This window comes from Sabethes cyaneus, chromosome 2, assembly GCF_943734655.1.
Source record: "Sabethes cyaneus chromosome 2, idSabCyanKW18_F2, whole genome shotgun sequence".
NCBI lineage: Eukaryota > Metazoa > Arthropoda > Insecta > Diptera > Culicidae > Sabethes > Sabethes cyaneus.
The window spans coordinates 63,565,195-63,590,391 of NC_071354.1; the positions used below are offsets into that span (position 1 = coordinate 63,565,195).

General features: G+C 38.1%; 1 protein-coding gene across 1 annotated transcript in view; it reads right to left on the reverse strand.

Moving 5' to 3' along the window:
• The window catches only part of LOC128735496 (glycine receptor subunit alpha-2), a 56,544-nt gene that overhangs the window by 14,723 nt on the left and 16,624 nt on the right, over window positions 1–25,197 (reverse strand). The window contains exons 2-3 of the mRNA XM_053829977.1: window positions 23,843–23,954; window positions 8,154–8,230 (exon numbers count right to left, since the gene is read on the reverse strand). Coding sequence (XP_053685952.1) covers window positions 8,154–8,230; window positions 23,843–23,954 — 189 coding nt within the window. The remainder of the gene's footprint in view (window positions 1–8,153; window positions 8,231–23,842; window positions 23,955–25,197) is intronic.

Genomic DNA, 25,197 nt, shown 5'->3' on the forward strand with positions numbered 1-25,197 from the left:
TAAAGTAGTGGTAATGTTCCTATAATAGTGGAAAATTTGCCTATAATAGTGGAATGTTGTTTACCGCCTTAGCAACGTTTGCAATGAGCATGGCAGCATGTGGATAACAACGTAGGCTTGTTAAAATGCTATGGATTGTTACGAATTTCTTAAGCAATTGCACTCTATTGGACTGCTGAAAAGAAATTTGTAATTTTTGCACCAGGCTCTTGAATTTTAACTGTATATCTTAGATAAAACTGTTAACAAATAAATATTTAACAATAGAAAACTGAAATTATCTCGAAATCCGCCAAAATTATGATATATTTCGAGTTTCCACCACTACTGGTACTACCACAACTACTGGAGCATCTACCCTAGTACTAATTTACTCGAAAGACAACAGAAGAGTTGATTGTCATCGATTTGGTACCGTGATCAATTCATAATCGATGCGTTTTGCCTGATTCTCTTTCTCTCCTAGATCTGCAAATACACGTTCATTTGCTATTGCGTAAAAAAATCGTAATTTTTCAACGATGGTGTCTTTGGGGAAGTTTATCAATAAAATATAGCGCATCTTTTCAACGTATCAAGGTGATCTTATATTCATCTATCAGGGTGATACAAATTTATGTTTTTTTGAATAGATCCTAAAAATCTTTTTTCTTCAGAAAAATTATAGAACACACTGAAATGAGCAACTTTACCTATTTATCTTTTGCTAGTTGCGAGATATAATGATTTATTTAAAAAGTACACTTAAAAATCAATTCTGCACAATAACTCCGCATTCACTTAACTTATTGCTTTCAACTGTTCTCCAAAGTTATTCAGTATGATAAAATACACATTTTTTTGAAGACTGTTTTTACCTTTGAGTTAGTTTTAATCGCTTTAATTAGGTTATCTATGTATATGGGGGTGAATTGGGCACAATGGATTATCCTTGCATTTCACACAGTATGGAATGGATGGAATTTGACTGTTGTGATGTTTTGACAAAATTTGGAAGCTATTTGAGTTCGTTTCACGGGCGGAATAAGTTTTATACTGTTTAATTAGCTTTTATCATGATTTTTGGGGAAAATTGGGCAAAATGGACCACTTCCCGAAGTCTGCGCAGGATGAAACCATCATCTGCATTTTTACACAAGAATAGGTATCTTGTAAGATTCTAAACCAGCGGCTTCTAGTTCTTGGGATTACGAGCTCGTTTTCCCATTGTGCGGTGTCTGATCTCCATTAGGGGTGGACGGCTCCAAAAACGGACAGTGGAATAATTGGAACTGCTGATCTCTCAACTTCCAAGGAAGCACTCGAGTATTCCGACGTATGGAAGAGTCGCATGTTCGATATTGTAGCGCTGCCGGAAATGTACAGCGAGGGCGCAACGGTACCTAAGCTCAGGAATGGTCATACTATTTACCAGAACTGTGGCAATACACATCAGTGGGACGAGATGCGGAAATGGATGATTGGATAGTGGAATATCGGTTCTCGTATGCATGTTGAGAATCAACGGCAGGCTCTTCTACATAAGCATCATCAACGTGCACTACCATCACCTCGTAGCTCCTGATGATGACAAAGAGAAATTTTACGCGCAGTTGGAACGTGAATACCACACCACTGTCCAAAACATAGCCTTATACGTAGTACCTGCTTATAGCACTTTGTACACAAGCACACCTGGATGATACCCAATTAGACAGTAGCACAGATCGATCACGTGTTGATCGAGGAGACATACGGACAATAGACATACGGGCAAAAGGCATACGGACGTTGGGCATAAGGGACGTTAGGCATAAATACGTTAGGCGTGATATGCGATAGGTAGAATGGATGTTAGACATAATGGCATAATGTCATAGAAAACATTCGCGCCCTTCGACCTGCTCAAATATAAGGTACCACGGGGCAAATGGGAATACGGGGTAAGTAGGAACGGAGCTCATAACTCGCTTCAACCACATTTTCTCCCACTGAACCTTTCTAGAAATGAAAGGTACAACTTCAACGCATACCTTAAAATCATAGGTTATTTATATTTGGCATTCCAAGCTACAAAATTTAACTTTAAATTTGAGCTTCATTTTTACTTTGTGTTGTAAGTTGGTCGCCCCTTTCTATAAATGATTTTTCGATGACATGCTTTCGTAAAAGTACATGTTTTTTCGAAAGTATGTAAACATAATTAGTGTATTAACATGTTACACACGAAAGCTAGTTGTATAATTTGACAAACGGCATTAAATATATGGGTCGAAATGAAGGCGGCCCTTCAGAGCGCCTGGGGCAAGTGGGGTCCATTAAAAATAAAATGTTTCAGAACAAAACTTCCTATCTTATTACATTTTGATGTATTACCGAATATTTTCAGTTCAATTACATAATATTTGTATCGGTAAAGCTTTAAAATAAATCCGAAAAGGACTAAACCAAGAGGACCCACAAAAGAAGTCCATATACATGACTTATAAGGAAGAAAACAGTCTGGTCACATTATATCGACGCATAAAAGATATTAATTGAGTCTGGGAAGGCAAAGTTGATAGAATTAAGCTAATCTGCAACTGACAGTAAAACAAACAAGCGTTTGGGTTGCTATTGCGTAGCAATTTCTTATGATAGTGATATATTTTTTGAAACGATGGTTCTACAATTGATGAAGGAACGGTAGGGGAAAGAAAATGAAAATTTTTTGGTGAAGGAGGGGGAAGAGCGGAAAGGTGAGGACGGGGGGACCATCGTTTCAAAAAAATATCAATATATATGTATGACCGCATTTTAAGCTCAAGACTAAAAACATGAGATTAGTCTATTTCATAGGAACGAAGCCTTCCCTCGAAAACGCGCGCTGAGAAACGCGGCTAACACACGCTGACAGACGAACAACGTTACGGGCAGTACCTTGCAAGTCGTCCTGCCAGTAAAAACCAGTTAGATTTAAACTTCTCGGTCGGTAAGACTTAAGCATACTTTCATACAACGTTTTGAGAATCCGTTAAATACCTCCATTACTAACTCTTAAAATAAAAGCGAACCGCGACAAGTTATCAGGACGGTTACGTTGAAGGACGGACAACAACAGACCAAATCTCGAATCCTTATGCTGTAGCAGATCCTCCAAAAAGGCCACAAATACAGAGTCCTCCACGCAATATCTGAGCCGGGGTGGCTCTTGCCATATTAAGAATTCCTCTCCATTTTATTCGGTCCTGGGCTACACGTCGCAAATTCGTTGCGCGTCTCGACACTTGCAAGTCGACTTTAACCTAGTCGAGCCTTCTGGCACATTGGGCCCTTGCATTCCTGGTGCCGATGGGGTTCTTGAAGAGAACGGATTTCACTGTACATTTGTCCGGCATCCTTGCAACTTGGCCGGCCAACCGCAGTCTCCCAACTTTCGCCAGGTGTACGATGGGAATCTCTCCAAGTAGTATCTGCAACTCGAGAGAGATCCCAAATATATGAATTCATCAACCACTTCCAGTTGATCGCCGTCAATAGTCACTGTCAGTGGGAGGCAAACATTGTTTTCTCTGGAGTATCTTCCTACCATATATTTGGGTCCTGACACTTTGATTTGTAACCCTATCGTTTTAGCGTGGCGTAGATTGCCTCTGCCATCCCAAGGTGATCACACATTTAATAGCGATACTGAATAACACACAGAACAGTGCTTCACCTTGCCGCAACCCTCTGCACGATTCGAAAGAACTAGAGAGTGTCTCCGAAACGCGAACGTAGCGCATCACTCGCGTTTAACGACAAGGTCGTTAGAGTCCATTTATGGCAGTCAGTATGCCACCGAATATCACCCTTCCCTTCCCTTCTTCAGTGTACCAACATGCTCCCATAGACTCGGGACACCATCACAAAAACTAGAATTAGTTCAACAAACCTGCTGGCCGTAATAAGATCTTGCAAATCGAACCATATCGAATTCTATAGGTTCTATTACTTTTTGGGGCATAAATTACACTAAATACTGAGATTTCTGCCCAACTAAAATTCATGACTATATTTTTACGTTTTCGCCGTCAATTTTTCATTAATTTTTTCCGGCCGTTCCATTCGTCACATCACTTGCGAAACTTAACTTGAGGCATAGAAAACTTTAATTTACAACCCGAACAGTTATTTAGTAAGATATTACAAAAATTTTGCCCAAACTGTTCACTTGAAATGATAGGAAAAACTTTACTTAGTTTCGATTGCAATTCAGAACCCACGACCGTCGTTGCTGTACGTTACCAAGGAAATGGACATATATATGGAGTGATGCCAAAGTAAACATTTGATCATGAAATTGACCAATTATTTTCGCTATTAAATTAAGGGTCGTAGAGTGCCGATAATATGCTTATAAAATTCACTGATAATAAAATTCACTGTAAACATTTTATGTGATAGAATTACTGTCGGATCTAGTTCAACAGCAAAAATAGATACGCGATTCTACGTTTCATAATTGTTCATTACAGATTATTACCTACTATTAGCAACTCTGTTCTCCTGGAAAAGTGCCATATCAAAAACAAAACAAAACGGTAGTGGCAACAAGTACTGAAATCAGTAAAAAAGCAGCTGGACTCTGGCGACCTTCACCAGAACTGTTTGAAATCCACGAAAATATGATGCACGTTGTACTCCCGACTAGCCGATCGTTTTTTTGTAGATAGAACAGACTCCAGTAGTTTCTCTTCTTCCTAAATCCTTGAAATTATGCAGTAAAAGTCTGGCTGAAAGTAAATTTGGACGCTCCTCGTGCGTCAGTGGCTAGCCTCTTGTGGTAGAATATAAAAGTGCAAATCCAGAATGTATTTTCATTTATAGGAAACCATATTGTCTGCTATCGTAGGTTTTTTTATGTAAAGGAAATAATAATTACAGTCACGCTATTTTCTCGACCTATGGTTTTCATTCATTTTCCTTAAAAAACAAATTACTGACTGCTTCGTCTAGACAACAGTTCTATAAAATAAGACATGATACCGAGTGAGACAGGAGCCATTGCGTTCGTCACGTTTACTGCTTGCTACCAACACTGTTTTTACGACCTGATAAATCATTCAAGGCTCAGCTGGACGCTATACGTAGGCAGTGTTCAAATTCAAAAACTACCTCCTTCAAATAATCAAAAGTTAATTTTGAGCATCTTAAGGGCCAAACAGAATGCTGCGTCAACGCGTCCGTCAGCGTTATTCTGACAGTTTTCCCATGGGTTTACTGTCAAATTGACGCTGACGGATGCGTTGACACAGCATTCTGTTTGGCCCTTTAGTAGACTCCCAAACATGAGTAAAAGAAATATCATAATAGTCCTTCATTTCTGAAATTCGAATTCAAATAATACCCTCTGCATTGTGTACAGCAAATCCAATATTAGTTTAGTTTTTTGTAGATCTTATCGATGAAATTAGTCCAATGTCCAGTGCTTTGCATTGTTAATATAATTTGGTTATTAAAATGTGCATGCCCTTGTCAACAGGACATACCGAAATTAGGGGCATTAGGGGCATAATGAGCACCCTAACTTGTTGACTGATTTAAGCACCCAAAATGACGGAATTTTTAAAGTGTCGTCATTGCAAAACATACATTCACTATCGATAATTAAAGGCGTACTGTTAACAAATTAAAAAATAATTGATATGATGACGAAAATTGCAATTTAAACTACTGCTTCAAAAACTAAAAATCGGTCAGTGTGTGGGGCACAATGAGCACCCCCTGGGGCATAATGAGCACCCTTATAAACACATGCTTGAAGAATGTATATAAGAACAACAACCACACACACATACACACACACTCACACACATGCATATACACATACATAAACACATACATACACATATACACATACACACCCATACATACACAAACATAAAACGTGTCAAAATGCCGATAAAACTATTGACCGCAAGCCGCTTAAAGGCAATTAAGCCGCAGAGGTTGCCTCTAGAGCACACAAGGAAAGTTTCGGATGACGCTTAAGCTAGCTGTGTTTTAGTGTTGAAGACATATGCTTTTCCGTTTCCCTCTACCAGCTGGTATACGAGGGTTCTGATTTCACGGGTAGTAAATACCGTAGCATCGAACCTCCACATACAAAATATGGACCACCAGCTCTTGTTCTGCAGCGGGAGCGAAAACTGTTTTGAAGGAATCAATTTGGTCCACTTCCTGCTCCGAAATTGCCCTTTCGTATGGCCTCACATTCGTATGGCCGCGCTAACGTCTGCCGCAGAATGCTGTGGTACTTGGCGACTTGTTTTGTGAGTATTCCGTCTCGCCTTAGAGCGGTCAAGGCCACTTGCAAGGCCTTTTTTGACCAATTATGTCTTCCGGATTCTCTTGGCATATTTATACCATCACTGTAAACAAGCATTGACGCGATAAACAAAGAAACTGACAGGTTAGTTAATGTGACATAGTGCTCGTTTCACCCCAGCTAAGGGTGCCCATTTCGCCCCCACTGAAGTAGTTAAAATAAAAATGGGTTGTTGCACTTGATAGTTTAAAATATTTAAATGATCGTAAAAGCTTATTTGGTAGTGCACCAAAATTATAATTTTTTCAGCGTCTGAGAACCAAGTTGAGTTTTTTAATATAACTCCGTGTTTTAACAGTAGAGATCACTCATTTTTTGATAAATAGATACTGTAGTACCTACAGCAGTGTTTCGCATGCCTTATGATGTTATAAAATGCGTACTTTCGTAGAAAAGAGGGGTGCCCATTTCGCCCCGGGTGCTCATTATGCCCCTAATCCCCCTATATTTTGTTGTTTCGTGACAGCATTTCGAGAGAAGATGTTTGCTTTGTTGCACGTGCCGTAACAAAGGAAGAATATTCCAATTACGGTTCAGATCATCCGTCCCCGGTGAAATCAGGTTTAATTTGATTTGTATAAGGAAGCTGAGACTGAAACTGACTATTCATATCAACATTAATTACGGTAATAAAACGTGATCCATTACGATTGGAGACAGATTTATTAGCTAAAGATGTCAAGTTTGTACGAAGTTGTGGTAAAATATAATTGATGGTTGAGAGAAATATTTCAAACAAAACTTATCTAGTCAATATCGCCAAAATAATTTGAATTTTCACAGCTTTTTTGTAAACCGATTGTAATAATAGTGCACATCACTTTTTGTAGATGATTGACCAGCAATTTGAAATCAATAAAGGTTTCTTGCAATCACGCCGAAAAATTACTCAATTTATTCACTGTAAACTAAACAACTTTATTTCAGGCCATTGCACGCGTAAATTTTGCTATGAAGTTGCTGCAACACAATCAGGCGGCTTGTTATTATCTCATTCTTTTAATTGGTTGACTGATGGCATCGTCCGTGTTACAACGCCGACCAAATAGTCAGGCGTCGTGTGATACCTACAGTCATTCCCAGTTTTGGCGGTTATTATTATTATTTGTGTAAAGTGAAATATAACGCTGACGTGAACGGATATTAAACCGTAGAATTTTAGAATCTAAATTTAATTGTCTTGCGATATCCCGTTAAAATGAATAATTTAAACAAGATTCCCCAAAATCTGACGAACATTTATATGTTTACGGTAGGAAGTCGAATCTGGCAAGCAGTATCCATTATGGATATTTATTTAATTCGGCAAAAACAGTAATTGACTGCTATGGCTTGGAAACATATTTTTAATAATCGTTGGGAAGAATCATTTTTAGCTCAGCAAATTCATCCATGCCAGCTTGTCCTCTACTATTTGCTGCTTCGCTGTAAGCGAAGAGCGCTTGCTGGTGATCAGATTGTGCGATAATATCAGTGCGGTGTGGCACGTGCTGATGAATGCTGACTGAAATAAATGCGATTCGAAACGATTGCACATACTAAAAGGCAACGCAGCATACAATCGCAGGCAAATTAGTTAAAGTGCTCATCCAAAGTATCTTCTTCGGAGTTCAAACCATCTCTGCAATTTAGTTGCAACTGGTCTATAGAAAGAAAAAGTTCATTTATCGAAATGTAAGAATAATCTTTTTCATAATTTTTTCTTTGATTTAGAGTTATTCCACCCTCTGTTAGCGAGAGATTGCTCAAAACATTATGCAACTCTTATTGTTGCTCCTCGAATGCATAAGAGCGAGCTAGAGAAAGGAAAATTTATTTTAATTACCTTTCACATAGTCGTCTGGAAGGACTACTCTCGGCTTCAATGTGTAGTTTTTTGCAGCAATTACGTCTTTCAGGAAGCTGAAAATAGAATTAGATAGTAGATATTAGGAATTGGTTTTTCCGGGCACTAATTGAGAATGTTCATGACCAGTGGAGTATTGAATTGAATTTGAAAAGTAAGTATTATTCAGATAACCAAAATAAATTAAGCATGACTTTCAATTTCTACTCTAACCGCTTAAAAACCAATGTTTAGAATAACAATGTTTCAGTTAAAACTGAACCGTACAGAGACTGTAGATTACAGAGGCGCCGAGACACTCAAAAGCCGCTAAATTTTGAAACAAAACGGAGAGTACCATCATAAATGAAGGTAGCTTTCGTTCAAAATTTAGCGGTTTTTGAGTGTCTCGGTGCCTCTGTAATCTATAGTCTCTGTACTGAACCCTTGCTTGAAACTCATAATGGCTGGTCGCATCCATCTTTACTGTAGGGTGAGATAATGGAAAGGAAATAATAGTGTAGAATTTACTTTATAGGAACCCTCCGACTCAGCGACTCCTTTCTAAATACCATGGAGTTCATTCACTTCAAGCGAGTGATGCGCCTTAAGGTGAAACGGAACTGAATCCCAACATGGCCGACATTGATCGCACCCATATCCTCACATGGACGTCATTTTTAAGTCCTTGCTGGGATTCAGTACCGTTTCAGCTTAATCTTCGAACAACAAATAAAGAAACGATCTCTCCAACACTTTTCTCAATAGTAAAACATGTCTTCTAATAGTCTGTTGATTTGCAATATTTTTAATGTTTATTTTAATTAAAGCAAGAAAAGTAGAAACCTTTTCCGGTTAAATTCTACTATTTATTTTGTTCTATTCAGATACGCTTTTTTTTGTTCTGTTCAGATACGCTTTTTACTTACAACTTGCATGGCTTCATCAGGTCCTGTTTCGAAATAAACACTAGTGAAGCCTGCACTAAGGTGCTTAGAAAAGAATGTTTAGTTAATGTTTGTTTTGTTAATAATCCCTCGAACATCGTTTCAATAAAAGGTTAGTTAGGACCAACAGGAATCGCCTTCCGGTCTTCAGAGCGGTGAGGGGGGATATAATTTCATTATGAGGTTTTTGATATTAGCGCTAACATTTGTCAAATTATCAGCAAATTAGCAAAGTTATCAGCAAAGTTTAGCAAAATAATTACTAAATTTTTATTTATATATCAATACTAAAACAAACACTTGCAAATGTATTAACTAATAGGTATAAAACTTTAAAATTTGATGATAGAAAATGTATACTTTTCCACTAAACGTACTAAACGATAAACCAACAGTAGTAAATGCGGCAAATAGGGAATTAACGATAGAGGAACATCGTCGTGGTTGGGCCACCTTTTGGCATTCATCCATAACTTCCGTTTCAAAATGAATTTCGGAAATCTAAATACATCGTTGCAAAGGTCTAAGACTAAGGTATATTTAAGGTAAATTCTGAACTGATTGCTTGAAAAATAATAAAGTTATGGGCATCTACGGCAAAAAATGTTGTCACCAGGGATGGTTCGATAACTTTGACTCAATTTTGATTCATTTGACAGTACTGTCTTAACGGGGCGACATATGACAAAGCTACATATGGGAGATTTGTAGAACAGGTTATTATCTATAATTTTGCTGAATAAAGTTTTGCTCTATCTTTTGTAGTTACGGCGCTACAATGCTAGTATCTTGTTAGTGACTAAATGAACGTTCATTTAGTCACTGGTGAGCTACTAGCGCTGTAGCACCGTAACTACAAACGATACAGCAAAAGTTCGTTCAGAAAAATTGTAGATTAGAACTAGTTCTACGAATGTCCCATATATAACATTGTTATATTTGGCTCGGCTGAGACGGTACTGTCAAATGAATCAAAATTGAGTCAAAGTGATTGAACCATCCCTGGTTGTCACAGTCGGGCCATGTTGTACAGCCACCGCTGAAAATCCAAGAAATACGTATTGAAATTCTATATAGAGATTCGTAAAACATGAATTCCGTGAAAAACCTTATTTTTAATTACATTTTTGTGAAATTTTGGCGATTTTCTATAATGCATATAACTACAATCGCCTTTTCCGAAGTGTGCTACTACCGAGGGGTAAGACACTTTATAATATTATCCATACATCCATACAGTGTCTTGCCCCACGGCTACTACAATGAAAAAAACAACAACAATCTAAGTTTTTGTTGTATTAATATTGCTTTATTTTATCACATTTCACGTAACTGACGTTCTGTAGCGAATATTGTGCTTCTGCGTTTAAAATTATGGTGGCCCAACCATGACTACACAAGTGGCCCGACCTTCACAGTATGCGTTTTTGTAGCATTTCGCCTTACCCTTATCCCAAAAACCTTTCTGGACGGGATATTTCTATAGACTTCGTATGGAGTACAACATACTTAATACATTTCTAGTATTTATCTCGATAATTGCCTTTCATGAATCATTTCTTGAAGTAAAGTTCACTGCGCCTGGAAAACTTTTTTCGTAAGATTCAATCACTAAATTCAGTACGCGTGTTTTGAATAGACGATTGAAACTTACAATATTATGAAAAGTTAACTGTCACAGTACGAAGTTTTACAATGCTTGTACATAGATCTCACGAGTAACTAAAACTGTAAAATCGTGACGGCCCGACCATAACAGTGGCCCGACATAACGACATTACCCTACTTGTGGGACCATCACGTCAATTGCAGCCGCGGCTGCAATGAAAGGCACAAAAATACGACTTGCTAGCTTAGCTACTGAACCAATGACTTCAGTATTGATCGTATCATGCAACACTCAACATTTTTGATGTATCGTTTCCCGGGGCTATACGTCTATAAAATGTTATTTTTCCATTTAAAAAAACTATTTCCGCCAGACTTTCTCCCAGTAACCTTGACTGTTTAAATTGCTAAACCCGCTGCGGTCGCATTCACCATCCCCCAATCCACAGGGCTGCATTTAATGAATTAAAGTCAGTTGGAGGGTTGTTTCATTTTTAAATTCTGTTAGGTACCACCCAAATAGAAATTCGAAATGTCAGTTTTACGGGGCGGCACGATATGCGATGCTATTACCTTCGCATTTGTCTTGATGGGTTTGTATATACGTTTTAATTTATAGATTGAACCGGGGAGGGTCAGTCAATGAATGGTGGGAGGTGAGAGGCCATCACCTTGCACCACCGTACCGATTCAATGACCATCACGAATAGACCATTGCCGAACGAGATAACAGAGTGTTGATAATAAACAACGGCAAAGGAATGCCAAGTTGCATGTAGCAAGGATATTACGGCAAAACAATAACATACGGATACAGACAGAGTGTACATATTCATATGTAATAAAAAGCGTACACGTCCTGGGGAAATCACCATGGTCATTGGTCTTGTGTATGACTCTGACGGGGTCGTTTCGAACATTAGTAACGCATTCAGCGTTAGGTTTTGCAGAACGATGGTGGAAATATATGACTACAAACGTGAGAAATGACCACGATTGAATGATTCAATATGCATGGTAATTTACCATTGCTAAATGAGTACGTTTATTTTGCGTCGAGAATGAAGGTTTCCGAAGTAAAAATAGACATCAAGTAAATTCACTATTCCGCATGACAGTTGTACGCACAAAACAACTTTGTTTCATAATTCACGTCTATGTGTATCAAGGTGGAAAGTTTAGGTTTTATTGCACTGGAAAATTCATTATGAGATTTTTTGCTGCGTGCTCTAATATGTCTGTTAGATCTCATTCACAATCGCGAGGTTGCCTCTGGTCCGCATTAGCAGTACCCAGTATATGTATGCACTTCAGTGTTTCCGTTCCATTTCATCCGGGACAGCCCCAGACTGAGCGGCGGAAAGCGCCCAGCGCTAGAATACAAAAGGCACATTTAGCGGCCGGCTGTCTTGTCAACTTGCGCGCTTTGCTTACTTAAACAAATTGATAGATGAAGTGCAATAATAGCGATAATGCCGACGACTTTCAATGTCACGTTCAGTCGTGACAATTTTGATCAATCTAAATTACATTATCTGCTGCACAGAATCGCAAAGTCGCTGTTGGTGCTGTTGATTATATTGCACAATGTATTCTTCAGTTGAACGAAAACAAAGCAATTTACGCAAAAGTAGAACTTTTGGTCGTAATTTATGCTTTTTATTTTGTTTTCTTTTCATCTAAAGCTATAGAAAAATGGGATCTTAGTAATATCGGGTCTTTCGATATCAAAGTGCGTGGGTTTATTCTCATGCCCCTCGTTACCCTTCCGTCATGCTGAGTCCTATATTACCCCGAGGAAACCTCTTTGACAGTGTAAAAACCACTCTTGAGTTAGTGTATTGGGCAAAGAAACGTAATGAGGACTCGCCAGGGACACAGCAATAATTGGAGAAAGCACTGGCGTATGAGGAACGAGATGGGTAAAGTAGAACAAGCTTTAAAATAATGGTAGAACCCAATACACACAGGCACGCGATTTTCATAGCAAAACGAAATGCAGTGCAGGATACAGCAAACACCCGGGCGATATCGCAATAAATCAACTGTACACTAAAGTCTTTACACGGTTGTTTTTTTTTCGTTTACTCAAAAACAGTGTAACTTAGGGACTATTTACAAACTACGTGACGAATGTAGGGTCTCTCCCAAATGTATTGAGAAATAAATGAATGGTCCTTAAGTTGCTCAGTTCTTAATAATCGAAAAAACAAACCGGGTAAAAAAGTACTTGAGTGTACTGGTCACAGTGGAAAAAGCATGACCCTTTCTGAGAGCGGTCCCAAAATAGTCATTTTGCCGGCCTGTCTTTTTTTTAAATTCACGATTTTCATAATTTATTGCAAAAAAAATTTAAACAAAAAAAAACGTTTGAGAACTCAATGGAGGCACCAGGTGTTTTATGTTTACCTGTAATAAAACGGATGTTTCTGGTGAAGAAACGATTTCTGGTTCATTTCCCAAAAAAAATCAATTTTTTTGCGGATAAAAATAAAACACATTTTGGTTCAAACCACATTTCAAAAAAATAAATAAAACACATTTAACCGAGTGCAGTGTAGCGGAATTTTTCATACAGCAAGAGTCACCCTGGCTCTATGCTGCTCGAAGAAGAAGAAGAAATTTGGCAAAAATGACGATCTTTGGGACCATTTAACTCAGAAGAAAATATGGGTCAAACATTTTGCGAAAAGGAACAAGGAACACAAAATTTGAACACAATCGGTGTATGTGTTGTTGAATTTCAATACTACTTCCGTCATGGAATTTTTGGTAAATGATACAACAATCATACAAAAATGACACCAAAAAGATATAAGAAATATAAAATGATTTAAATATGAAAAAATTTGTCCAAGAAGTATACAGCTATAAAAGAAAAATATAATAAATCAATAATGAAATAGGGGAGAGACGTCTACATTGAGACACTTTTTTAAAAAAATTTTAAAAATTGATGATAGCTACCAACGAGTTCTTCAATCCATTTGAAAGGTATATCCTACTAGTCGCCTGAAAAAAAGTTTCAGTCGTTTTGGTTATAAGCTAAATTAGTTATAACCAGGGCTTCGACCGATCCTTTTTTCTACCGCAGTCATACCAACGCGCATTCAAGTTCACACCGTCTGTTTAGAGATGGAATACGAACGCTATGCATAACACAACTGGCGGTTTGCTCAGTCAAACGCCGGTAGCATGCAGCAGAACGAACGTGTTCTAGAGCTTTTTGACATTTTCGTTTCGATCAAGTTGCCTTTACCGTTTGGAGCAGCGAATGACTGCAAAACAGTCAACTGACTGGCAATCACCACGCTAACGAAAAGCAACCGCAGAAACGTATGATTCAATACTACAAAAAAAACAACCAATACATGTGCATGGAAGAAGTCGGTCGAACTCCGTCCAATACAAATGAATATTTTGCTTGCGTCGGACCGACGTCCGGGTGACAAACTAGTACTGTGAGCAGCCGATTTGGAGACAAAAAGAGAAACGAAAAAATACGTCACCGTATGCTTCCAGTCAGTTTGCAGTTTATATTCTCAAAGCGCGAAGCAAAACGGGAGATCGACTGTTTGCTTTTGCTGAGATGCCGCATGAATTGTAAGACGGCAGCAGCGCAAGCGGCAGTTTGACTGGATTCAAAAAACAGTCAAATGATCGTTAAAAAAGCGGAGTTTGAATGCGGAAAGTTCGCATTCACGGCATTCACATTCAACTTGCGATCCTTTTTCAAGCCCTGGTAATAACCACAAATGTGAAGGTTGAATTTTGTCTCACTGTTAACCAACAGATGGGAAGAGTGAGACAACGAGTATAGGATACTGAGACACCTATTTGAAATCAATTCAAACCATATTTTTGGGCAATAAAGAATAACGTAAAGGTCGTGCTGTTTATTGTTTCTATAAAGCATATTGTTGGGTATGATTGAAAATTCCAATTATACTGGACTGTATGATAAAATTATGAATAGCGGGGGGGGACCTTTTAATAAGAGGGTTTTTTTTAAATTAAGTCGGAAAATCGGATTTTTTCAGGTTTGTGATGTTTATATCACGAAATCCTTACCACCTAGAATGATGCTTCCTTCTACAAAAATATACGCGTACACGAGATCTTCAAAGTTACATGTAGCATTTTACAGGATTAGCTCGCTAGGTGGCGTTTATCTGGAAAAAATTGATCTATTTTGGTATCAAATTTTTGAGTTCTACTCATATAAATCGATCTTGTTCTCGTTAAAGTTGATTAGATAGACAAGATATGAAGTAAAAATACTCCGGTGGAAGATAAAACTTTGGTGAACAATTTAGAATTTATCCACCCTAACCTGCGCATTTAACTTGATGAATGTTTCTTATAGCATTGTTTCTCAGCTTCCCAATGGTGGTCTTAAAATGAAAATCGGTTGGGAGGCTCATAGTGAAAACGGCCATTTTATGATAAAATCCAACATGGCGACCAAATCCAAGATGGCCGTCAAAATTTTTTTTACTCCATTTCAAAGCCCTGTTCTTCTTCTTTACAGAACCGGGCCATTTGTTAGTTGTTTCATGGCAAATTTATGAAATATCACATGATATAGATCTCAAGGTTTGCTCAAAATTCAACTTTTTTGAAACTGTTAGGCCCCTTGGCGAACGAGGGGTCCACTATTTCGAGGTATCAAAAATGTAATTCTTATTTTTTTAACCATTTTCGATCAATTAAGCGTAAAAGTTCTAATATTTGAAGACCTCGTGTCAGTAGTGGCCCCGTTTCAGCGAGAATTACTCATATATAAAATCAACGCTTAGCATTACTTCAGTTTTTATTAACTGGAAGAGTAATTTAGAAGACTATTTTCCAATAAAAATAGGTTACACGTACTTGCATCACTGATGAACCTCTAAGCCAAATGAGAAATCGATAAAAATCATTACTTAAAGATTGTGTCTCCAAGTACCCGATACATGATAGGAATCATAAAATAAACCAATTCAGGGCTTATAGTTATGAAAAATGCAGGTCAAAATGTTTAAAATCTCTTATTTCTTGCATACTTGTTGACTAAAGATGTTTGAAAAATTGCTTTACTTAAAAATTAATAGTTTTTTACGCATTACATCGAAACCCTTCTATTTTCTATGAAAAATTGATCATCAACTGGTTTCCTTGTTTTTTTTTATATTTAAGATAACCGGTTCGGTATAAGTGAGGTTTTCTTTCTTCTCAATCTCTTTTTTTTGCAAAATATTGATCTCATTCAAGAATTTGACTGAACCAAGCAAAGCATTTTGATGTTCGGTATTGGGGGACGGCTCGGTGTCCGGTACTGGGTGACGGGAATCACTGAGTACAATTTATATTTTTCAACGAATTGAATATCTTTGTGGAAAAATTAACTATGGAGCTTGGAAAATATTTTATACACGAAAAACGAAATTTTCTGCGACGGAATAATACTGTAATGCTGATCCAAAATTTAGCCGAAACATAACAATTCGATCGGCGGTAGATAAAAGCAAACAAATCTCTGTTTTCAAGAATGATTCTGACCTATAAAATTACACATGTAATTTGAACTATGAAAGTCAGAAGTTTCCGGTATTAGGAGTTGTCCGGCGCTAAAACGCGCGCGTCACAGTAATTTTAGAATAACGGAGAAGTTTTGCCTGCTCCCGAGTTAACGCTGATGGATTTTGGAGGAACTGTGCACAATTATTTTCTTTGTCTGTCTGGATTTTTTTATTACGGAAGTTTTTATTATCGACGTAGGGAACGGTAGAAGAATGTAATGAAAGAAAGATGTTGATAGCATCTCAGGGGAGACAACGCGTAAAGGGAAAAGAGCGAAAAATTAGGCAAGGGAGGGTGATTGAAGTAATGCTCATTAAGTTTGTATAACGCTGCTCTTTACCGACGCTGGGACTTCTGTATGATGAATATCTCGGAACCACGTTAGTTTTAAACTGTGAAAAAATAGCCCGAGCAGAGCTGTTTACTAACAAAACGCTGTACACTGTACGCTGTAAACTGTCAAAAGTTTTCATATCCAACAACTGGGTGCACTACTATCGCTAAAATGAAGCACCTTCTTTCTAAATCGTCTAAACTTTTGTAATTCAATTTGTTAAATAAACGAGTAGTTTTTCTTTTTTGGGTCACCCGTAAATTTCGAATATTATTGCATAGAAAAACAGAGTACAGCCGAAAGTAATTGTAACTTGCAAAAAGAGTTTCTGAGAAAAAAGTAAACTAAGCGAATGAAACTTCATTCATTAATATCCGGATAAAGCATATATCAATCCTTTCTATGACAGTGGCAAAATAATTTTCAGCGCCTCATTATCTCTATATCTTTATGTCGTGTTTAGTCTAGTCTCTGGCGACACTTTATAATTAAATTGGTAACTTGGCAACAAAATGGATAGCATATGGTTGTTTTCCTTACCATAATTTTATTACTTATTTATTATTCTTATCTGTTTTTTATATTTTTCCTAAGAAAATTGAGTTTTCAGCTATTTACAGTCAGATAGGTAAGGGTTAACCCAAACTGTATCATCGAAAAAGAACAATCAAACTGCGAGACATATGCAGTGAACCGTTATGCTCCGTTCGCAATAACACCGGCGCATAAAGCAGGTGCTATACTTCTATATATGTGATTGAGTTGGCCCGATTTTCTGTCGCCTGTGTGAATTTTTCATGCCGACACAGGAGCTGCAGACTTTCTGCCCCCTTGGTGGGTTCCGTTCCGTTTTTCCTACCACACACACGTGACGGGTGGTGTTCGTGACGTTATGGGTTATGGAAGCTTTTGGCGACATGCAGTGCGGGGTGGTGGGCGGTAGGGGGATATTAAATGAAAAAAAGACAAATAGACTAATAATTATGGAACGAAATGGCACTAATTTTAGACCGGAGACGGTCGACCGTCGTCGGTGGGTTGATATTTTTATGCATGTTGCAACAAACATGATTACGAACAATACATTGCTGCAATGTCATTCCGAAGGTGCTTTGTGCACATTCAGTTGAAACCGTTTTGATTGATTGGATTAATACTGCAATGCATTGTTTGTCACAAGGTGCGATTGGTTTTTATTGTTTGACTTATGATTTAGTACTGGTGCTGGATTCCTCCCGAAATTAATTTTAAAATAAGATTTTTCAATTATTCGTGAAAATCAAGGATTTAAAGTTCGATTGTTGATTTCAATTATAATTCAAAATAATTATTTCTAAATATTACACAAAATTAAACAAAATACGCTATGCACATAGTTCGGACAAGTTTGTATAGCTAAAGATAATAAGATTTCGTGCCAGGAGTAAAAACAAACGTGCAAACAATACTTGAATCGCTTCGAAGATCTCTCCGCGCTGTTTTTTCCTAATTGTCCCCTCGATGACCGACCAGCGGGCTATCATTATCGTCTCGTGTCTGGCGTTCTATTCAAGGTCAGTCACACCGACGCAACAAAAGCGGCCACTTTATCGAAGCTTCTCATCTCATCGATGATATATTTATACGAAATTTCAGTAACGCACGGCCAATCACAATCACCAACACATTTGGGCCGGTTGCCAACAAAGACTGGAGACAGTAAGGCGAACTTTTGAAACATCCTTCTCGTTTCCTTCTTTCCCCCACCCCTCCCTCGCGGAGGGAGAGGGCAATATTCGAGAACGGAACTTTCAGCCTTTCAGTTGATTCATTCCCTGTGGTGCACCATTTTCCCGCGTTATCGCACGCCTGGGATCATACAGGAATGGGACACATACACACATACACAATTGGCATAATGGAGTGGAAATGGGAGTGGTACGACAGGATATGGTGTGTCAAAATAGCAATCAAAAATGATTCTACTCTCAGGTGGTGGAGGTAGAGGAATTTAGCATGAAATGTGACTTTTATTCTCTATTTCTATTGCATGGGACGAGGACCTACTGAACGGACGTGAGGATTGAGTGGAACCAGGTACGTTTCAGCGGGTTTTATGATTACATATCATAATTAGCTGATTATCACGGAGGGGCATAAATTTTCGTTTCACTTTGTCACCAAAACAAACAAGGTGTAACATGGAATCATAGATATTTTTCAGATCTCCGAGAGGCGAAAGTCCTATTTCGCGGAGAACAATTGGGTGGAGTAAACTGTCTTGCGTTTTGAGGTAAACCCGAAGTAACAATCCAATCGCAAATTGGTCTTATTCATTTCTTATAGTACTTTTATCAGAGCATTCCAAAGTCTATCAGGTTTTATAATGTTTTTCCTCTAGTGAATGTATTCTTATTTGATTAACATTTCTGAAGTATGAAGTATGAAGGAGACTTGAAGAAACGCCCATAAAACTCCATTATCCATAAGTTTAATTCACCTTGTAATGAGTTTTTAACAGGCCTATGACAGGAAGCCATGTTTTAGTGACTAGAATCACAGCTCGCTCCCCACATGCTTTACACGAAGCTGAAACATATTCACTTAACCTAAGCTGGTGGGTGGGTACGCTTGACGAACACTCGCTTATCCAAGTCAAGGTTTGTTGTGGGCTCGAAACGAGGCTGGCTCAAAATTTGTGTCACAAACAAACCCTGCGCATTCATATAGGGATGTCGCCGGCCTGGTTTTAAAGGATACTTGATGTGTGCTCAAAAATGACGCTCCTTAAAACAATAGTTTTGACAAAAAATTATGACATTCTTCTGCAAGATTGGTTTATCTTGACAATATTGCCAATAATCCCATCCACAGTTTAAATCTTCATTTAGAAATTAGTTCCGATGAAGTAAGCTAATAAATAAATAAATAAATAAATAAATAAATAAATAAATAAATAAATAAATAAATAAAAAACCCTCTTAAAACTGTATATTCTTGAAAGAGAACTTCTTAAAGTTTATCCGATAGTGTGCCTGAACTAGATATCTTTTCGGTTTCCTTTTAATTTCTTTGTAGCTTGTTTTTGTTGCGGTGACCCGCCTTGAACACATTTAGCTCTTTTCTATTCTGCTCTTTCTCTTTGCCTTTCCTATTCTTCCAGTTTTTGTTCCGTTTTTTCTTTTTCTGTACCATTTCCTTGATTTTTGCAATCACTTTGCATCCGTTTTACCTCCTTTTCTCTCGCTTTACTTTTTTTCTGTCCCGTGTTTCCTGTTTCATTATTTCGTTTTTCATCATCGTTTCCCGTTTCATTTTACCTATTTTCAGTCTAGTTTTTCCTCATGCTTTACACTCGTTTTTTTGTTATTTTCCTTCCCATTTTCAGTCCTTTCTTTTCATATTTTCTTTCTTTTTCGTTTCCAATTCTCGTATTTGTCTAACTCTTTTTATCTACTTTTCTTCTCGTTTTTTGTCCTCGTCTATGCCGTTTTGCTCTTTTTAATTCCCATTTTTCAGCTTTCCTGTCTTTTTATTTTGTTTTTGGTTCCCTTTTTTCGCTTTCCTCTCAGATTTTCCTTTTTTCTCTTGTTTTTCGCCATTTTCGCTTCCTCTTTTATGTTCCATTTTCCTGTTTTTTGTCTTTTTGTATACCGTTTGACCTTTTTATCATGTTTTCCCCGTTTCTTTTATCGGTTCTCTTTTCCGTCTTTCTTTATTCTTCTTTTCCCTTTTGACTCTTGACTCGTTTTTGATCTTTTTCTCTTTCGTTTTTCCTTCTTTTTTGCCTACTGATTCGATCCCATTTCTTCGCCCTTTTCCTAAGTCCCAAATTTCCATTATTCCGTTTTCCATCTTTTTTCCATTTTTCCTGTTTTTAGCCTCGTTTCTCCTCTTTTTCCGTTTCGTCTTTGTCATTTTCTGTCCCGTTTAGACTTTTTTCATCGGTCTCGCTTTTCTTTTTTTGTTCATCTGTCCCGAGTTCTTCTTATTATGATTTGCTTTTCCTCTTTTTCTGTCACGTTTTCATTTATTCTCTCCATTTTATTTTCTTTCGGTCCAGTTTTTCCTTTTCTGTTCTCGTTTCTCCGTTCACCTGCTCCCGTGTTTTCTTCTTTTCTTTTCCTTTTTATCAACCTCGTTTTTCTCCTTTTTAGTTCCGTTCATTCTCTTTTTCTTTCAGTTTATCCTCATTTTCTTCGTTTTCTTTAGGATTCCTGCTTCTTTTCGGTCATGTTTCTTCTTTTCTCTTCCGTTGCTCATCTTTTTCAGTCTAGTGTCCTCATTTTCCGTTTTCTATTCCGTTAAATACTTTCATTTTTTCCCTTTTTTTTTGTCCCTTTTTCTTCTCATTTGGTTACGTTTTTTCTTTCCTCTTTTCATGTTTGGTTCATTCTTTTCATTTCAGTTTTGCTTTTATTCAGTCGCGCGTTTTTCCAACAAATTTGTCCAGTTTTTGTCACCTTTGTTTTTCGATTTCTCTACTCTTTCCTTTTTTTCTTCTTTTTCCGTAGAGCAGCAGGAGATGGAAAAGATCTAGATCCATTGGTAATCCGTGAATATGAAACTGAAACTGTGAATATGCTAAGAAAATCTTTCATTTTCATTTCACATTTTTATTTTCATGAGTAACTGTTTGGATATAAAAAATTGGATATAAGTTGGATTGGAAGGGCATTGGAAATTGTATTTGGGATTAGACTGGAAATCGGTGTTGAAATTGATCATGAAATTAGAATTGAATTTGAACTTGAAATGAAGTTTAAATAAGGCTTGAAACTAAAGTCGAAATTTAATTTTTTTTCCATGTGTGGACTCATCACTGCGACCAGTATAGTTGATCTATTGTGATATCGCCCAGGTGTTTGCTGTATGACCTGCACTGCATTTTTTTTGCTATAATCGCTATTGAATGGGAGATATGCTTATTAAATTTTTATGCGTGCTTGTGTGTATTGGGCTTTACCCTTCCTTCAAAGCTTGATCTACTCCACCCACTTATTCCTCGCTGCCAGTACTATTCCATATTATAGCCGTCCCTGGCGAGGACTCATTCGTACCTCTGACCAGTACACTTATCTATAGGAGGGACATTTGCACTGTCAAGAGGCTTCAGAGTGTAAATACAGAATTCAGCAATCAGCATGAAGGAAGGGTAAATGAGGGGCCTGGGAATGAACCCCTGCTAAAGTCACTAACAGTGGCTCCGTAACAGTTATAATTTAATTTATAACTGTAACTATTTTTACGCAATTAATTTTACTTATCGTAAAAATAGTTGCCGATTAAATAAAAAAATGCTTGTATGGTACATCAATTATTTTGTTCTATATGAAATTTTTCATAGAAGTTTGGGCACGTGTCCCAGTGTGCCTGATTGTTGATTGTCTTTTATGTCATGTAAACAAAAGTAACTAGTCACGTGATTCGAATAAAATTCGTGACTCTCTCTCGTTTTTGTTCCTTTTTATATTAATTTTTTCGTCAGCAAATTTTACTGTTCAATTCTCTTACGAAAAGTTACGTTCTGCAGAGACCAACAATACCCGCCTTTTCAATTAACCAGAAGAGCCATTCAGAGTCCTCTCTAGTCTGCATAATTCATGTAATTGAGCAGTAAATTCTTGAATGAAATCCGCAGCAAACGGTCGATACCATGCTACCAATTAGCCACTCACAATCCGACCGCAACTCTTCTCGGCTGCTCGGTTATTCCCAGCAAAAGTGGTTGTTAATCATAAAAAACAGAACAAACGATGAAAGGCACAATTCAGTCTGTACTTGTAAACATCGAACCAGAGTGGATAGCGCAAAATATTTTATTTCCTACTAAATATTCTCCCACGCTGGACTCGTCGTGTACCCTTGTTACGCCTGCATGACCTGCTCCCACACACCGCTACTACAAGTATTGATTTTCCTGTGCTGCCGGCCAGTCCAAGCCTTCTGGCCGCAATACTGTGGAGCACACCCCCCTCTAACAAGTCCTGCTGCAGTGTAGTAGTCTCGCGTGGACATGGTGGGTCATCCTCCACTCGGCGGACTGTCGACGTTTATATTGACCATATTCTGCTCGTTGACTACTGACTGCTTCGTTTGCAGCTTTATTGTCAACGTAATTAACATAATCATTTGCCCTATGATTGCAGTCGTACGTTGATTACCACAGGGACTACCGCGGCCAGTGTCCGGGTCCGGGTTGCTATCAGAATAAGTTTGAATGGACACAACTTTACCGTTGAATATTGATATTTGTTTCTAGACTAGCTTCTATTAAATAATTTTTTTCACTCGCAGTTACAAACATCGATTAAAAATAGGTCAAAAGTTTTTTTTTTAAACTGGAAACTTCGCCCTCGATTTAATCTCACCGAAACCGAAGTTTATTATTATATGCTTTACAAAATAAATGGCCATAGTTGACATCTTCATTGAGTTTCGAATCTATAATTTATTGCACTGCAAAATCGTTTTACACGAATGCTCACGGATACCTACCGATATTATCAAAAACGTTGCCAAAGTAAAAAATTGAATCACATTTCATCACCGAAATTGCTTTTCTCCTTGCACATATTTTTCATAAGAAAAACGCCGAGCCAGATGAAGGAAAAATTGCAATTGGCATAACCCCAACGAACGTCTAGATTTCAAAGCCTCAAGGCCGACGACAATTTTCCCACGAACACCCCAACTTCAACTTTCTTCCGGCCATCCAGCTCGGTTCACTAACACCACTCACGAAATATGCATTTCATGGCCGCAGCACCAGTTTCTTCTTTCCGGCTATTATATCGGAAGGAAAATGCGCTTAATGTTTTCTTTCTTATGGATCACCGCCGAGTTCTGTTTGCCGTCGTACTGCAGCAATGGTCGACCCCCTGCCTGCACGCTCCTTTACCTAATGGTGTTTTTCAAGCGGGAAACGTTTGATCTTTGGCTCCAGAAAGTATACGAAACTGCCCACGCATTTGGCTACCAAGTTCAATAAATTTATTTTTATTTTGAGTGAAGTTGAAAAAAAAAACAAAGATTAAGGTGCATTTGGAAGTTTTAAAATCTAGCAGCAATTAAAAGTAAAATCCTTCCAGGAATCGGCTAGACTAACCTACATGGTTGGAATGCATACCCGATGATGGTGAGCCCCAGGAAAGCGTAAACAGCTCATGAATTATTAATTTCCTCCGTTTAACTTAGCGTAGTTTGTCGGTTGTGGGGTTTGAAAGTACGACTTTTACTGCTCTACAAGCAGTTCTCACTGTGTGCACATTACAGTGCCCACAATTTCTCTGTTGGGGTGCACAGTGATCAGGTACAGGAGGTCCTCTCGTACAGGGCACAGTACGTACACGTATGGGAATTCCCCGTAACCTGTGGAAATGTGCAGAAAAACAGCGTAAAACTTTCTGTGGCGAATTAATGTCGCTTTTGCACGTTAAAATACTGCGTCAAACCCGTTTGATTACCATTTCTATAGTTCGATTCTGTAGAAGGATTATTTTTTCTGGTAACGAATGCGAGCTATTTTCTTTTGTATCTATGTAAATATGAGAGACAACTAGAAATAAATAATGGAATGATTTGACCATCAATAATAATAAGTACAGTTTTGTAATTTTCCAGTTATAACACGAAATGTTCAAGTCCTTTGTTCATCGAACTCGTATTGTATGTATGTATGTAAGTATGGAACTACCAGTTATCTCAACAACCGTTCATAGCAATAGGCCTATCTTGACAAAGAGAATTGTACAAACTTAACCACTTGTATGAAGGGCCAAAAGGGAATTGGTCAGCAAGCAACATCACTTACACGTACCAGGGATTCTATAGATACTACTTATCCACATCAATTATTTATCGGTTCTGGGATTGTATGACGATCTACTACACTTCAATAACTTGGTATATTCAAAATAAGTAAATGCTTACCAAATAGCCTTTATGCAAAATGGCCACTTATTGGTTGGAGAGCGCCTGGATAATGCGCAATACAGACCCCATAGTGGTTTTTAGACTTTTATCCAGCAACTCCTATCCCTACCGCCTCGTGTTATAAGCCGGAATACGATCAACCTTAGCGGTGGCAGTGCAGGAGATCTGCCGCAAAGGCGAGAAGGTGAGGAGGATCCGTGGCGGCAAAACCCAACTTTACCAGAGCGGTGGAGCGACCAACGAGCTGGGAACGGGTTTCATAGTGATGGGCAAAATGCTGGATCGCGTAATGGACTGGAAAGTGATCAACGAGAAAACGTGCATGTTGAGGCCGTTTCTTCAACTACAACATAATAAACGTGCATTATCCACACGAAGGCAGACCTGACGACGAGAAGAAAGCGTTCTATGCGCAGTTTGAGGGAACGTACGACAGCTGCTCACGACGGGACATCAAGATCGTCATCGGGGATATGAACGTCCAAGTTGGCAGGGACGCAATGTATAGACCAGTGATCGGGCCCCATAGCCTGCACACCGACACGAACGATAACGGCCAGCGATGCATCAACTTTGCAGCTTTCCAAAGCTTGGTGATCAGAACCAGAAGCACTTTCTTTCGCCGCAAACATATCCACAAAGCTTCCTAAAGATCACGTGACCAATGACCAAACCTTGA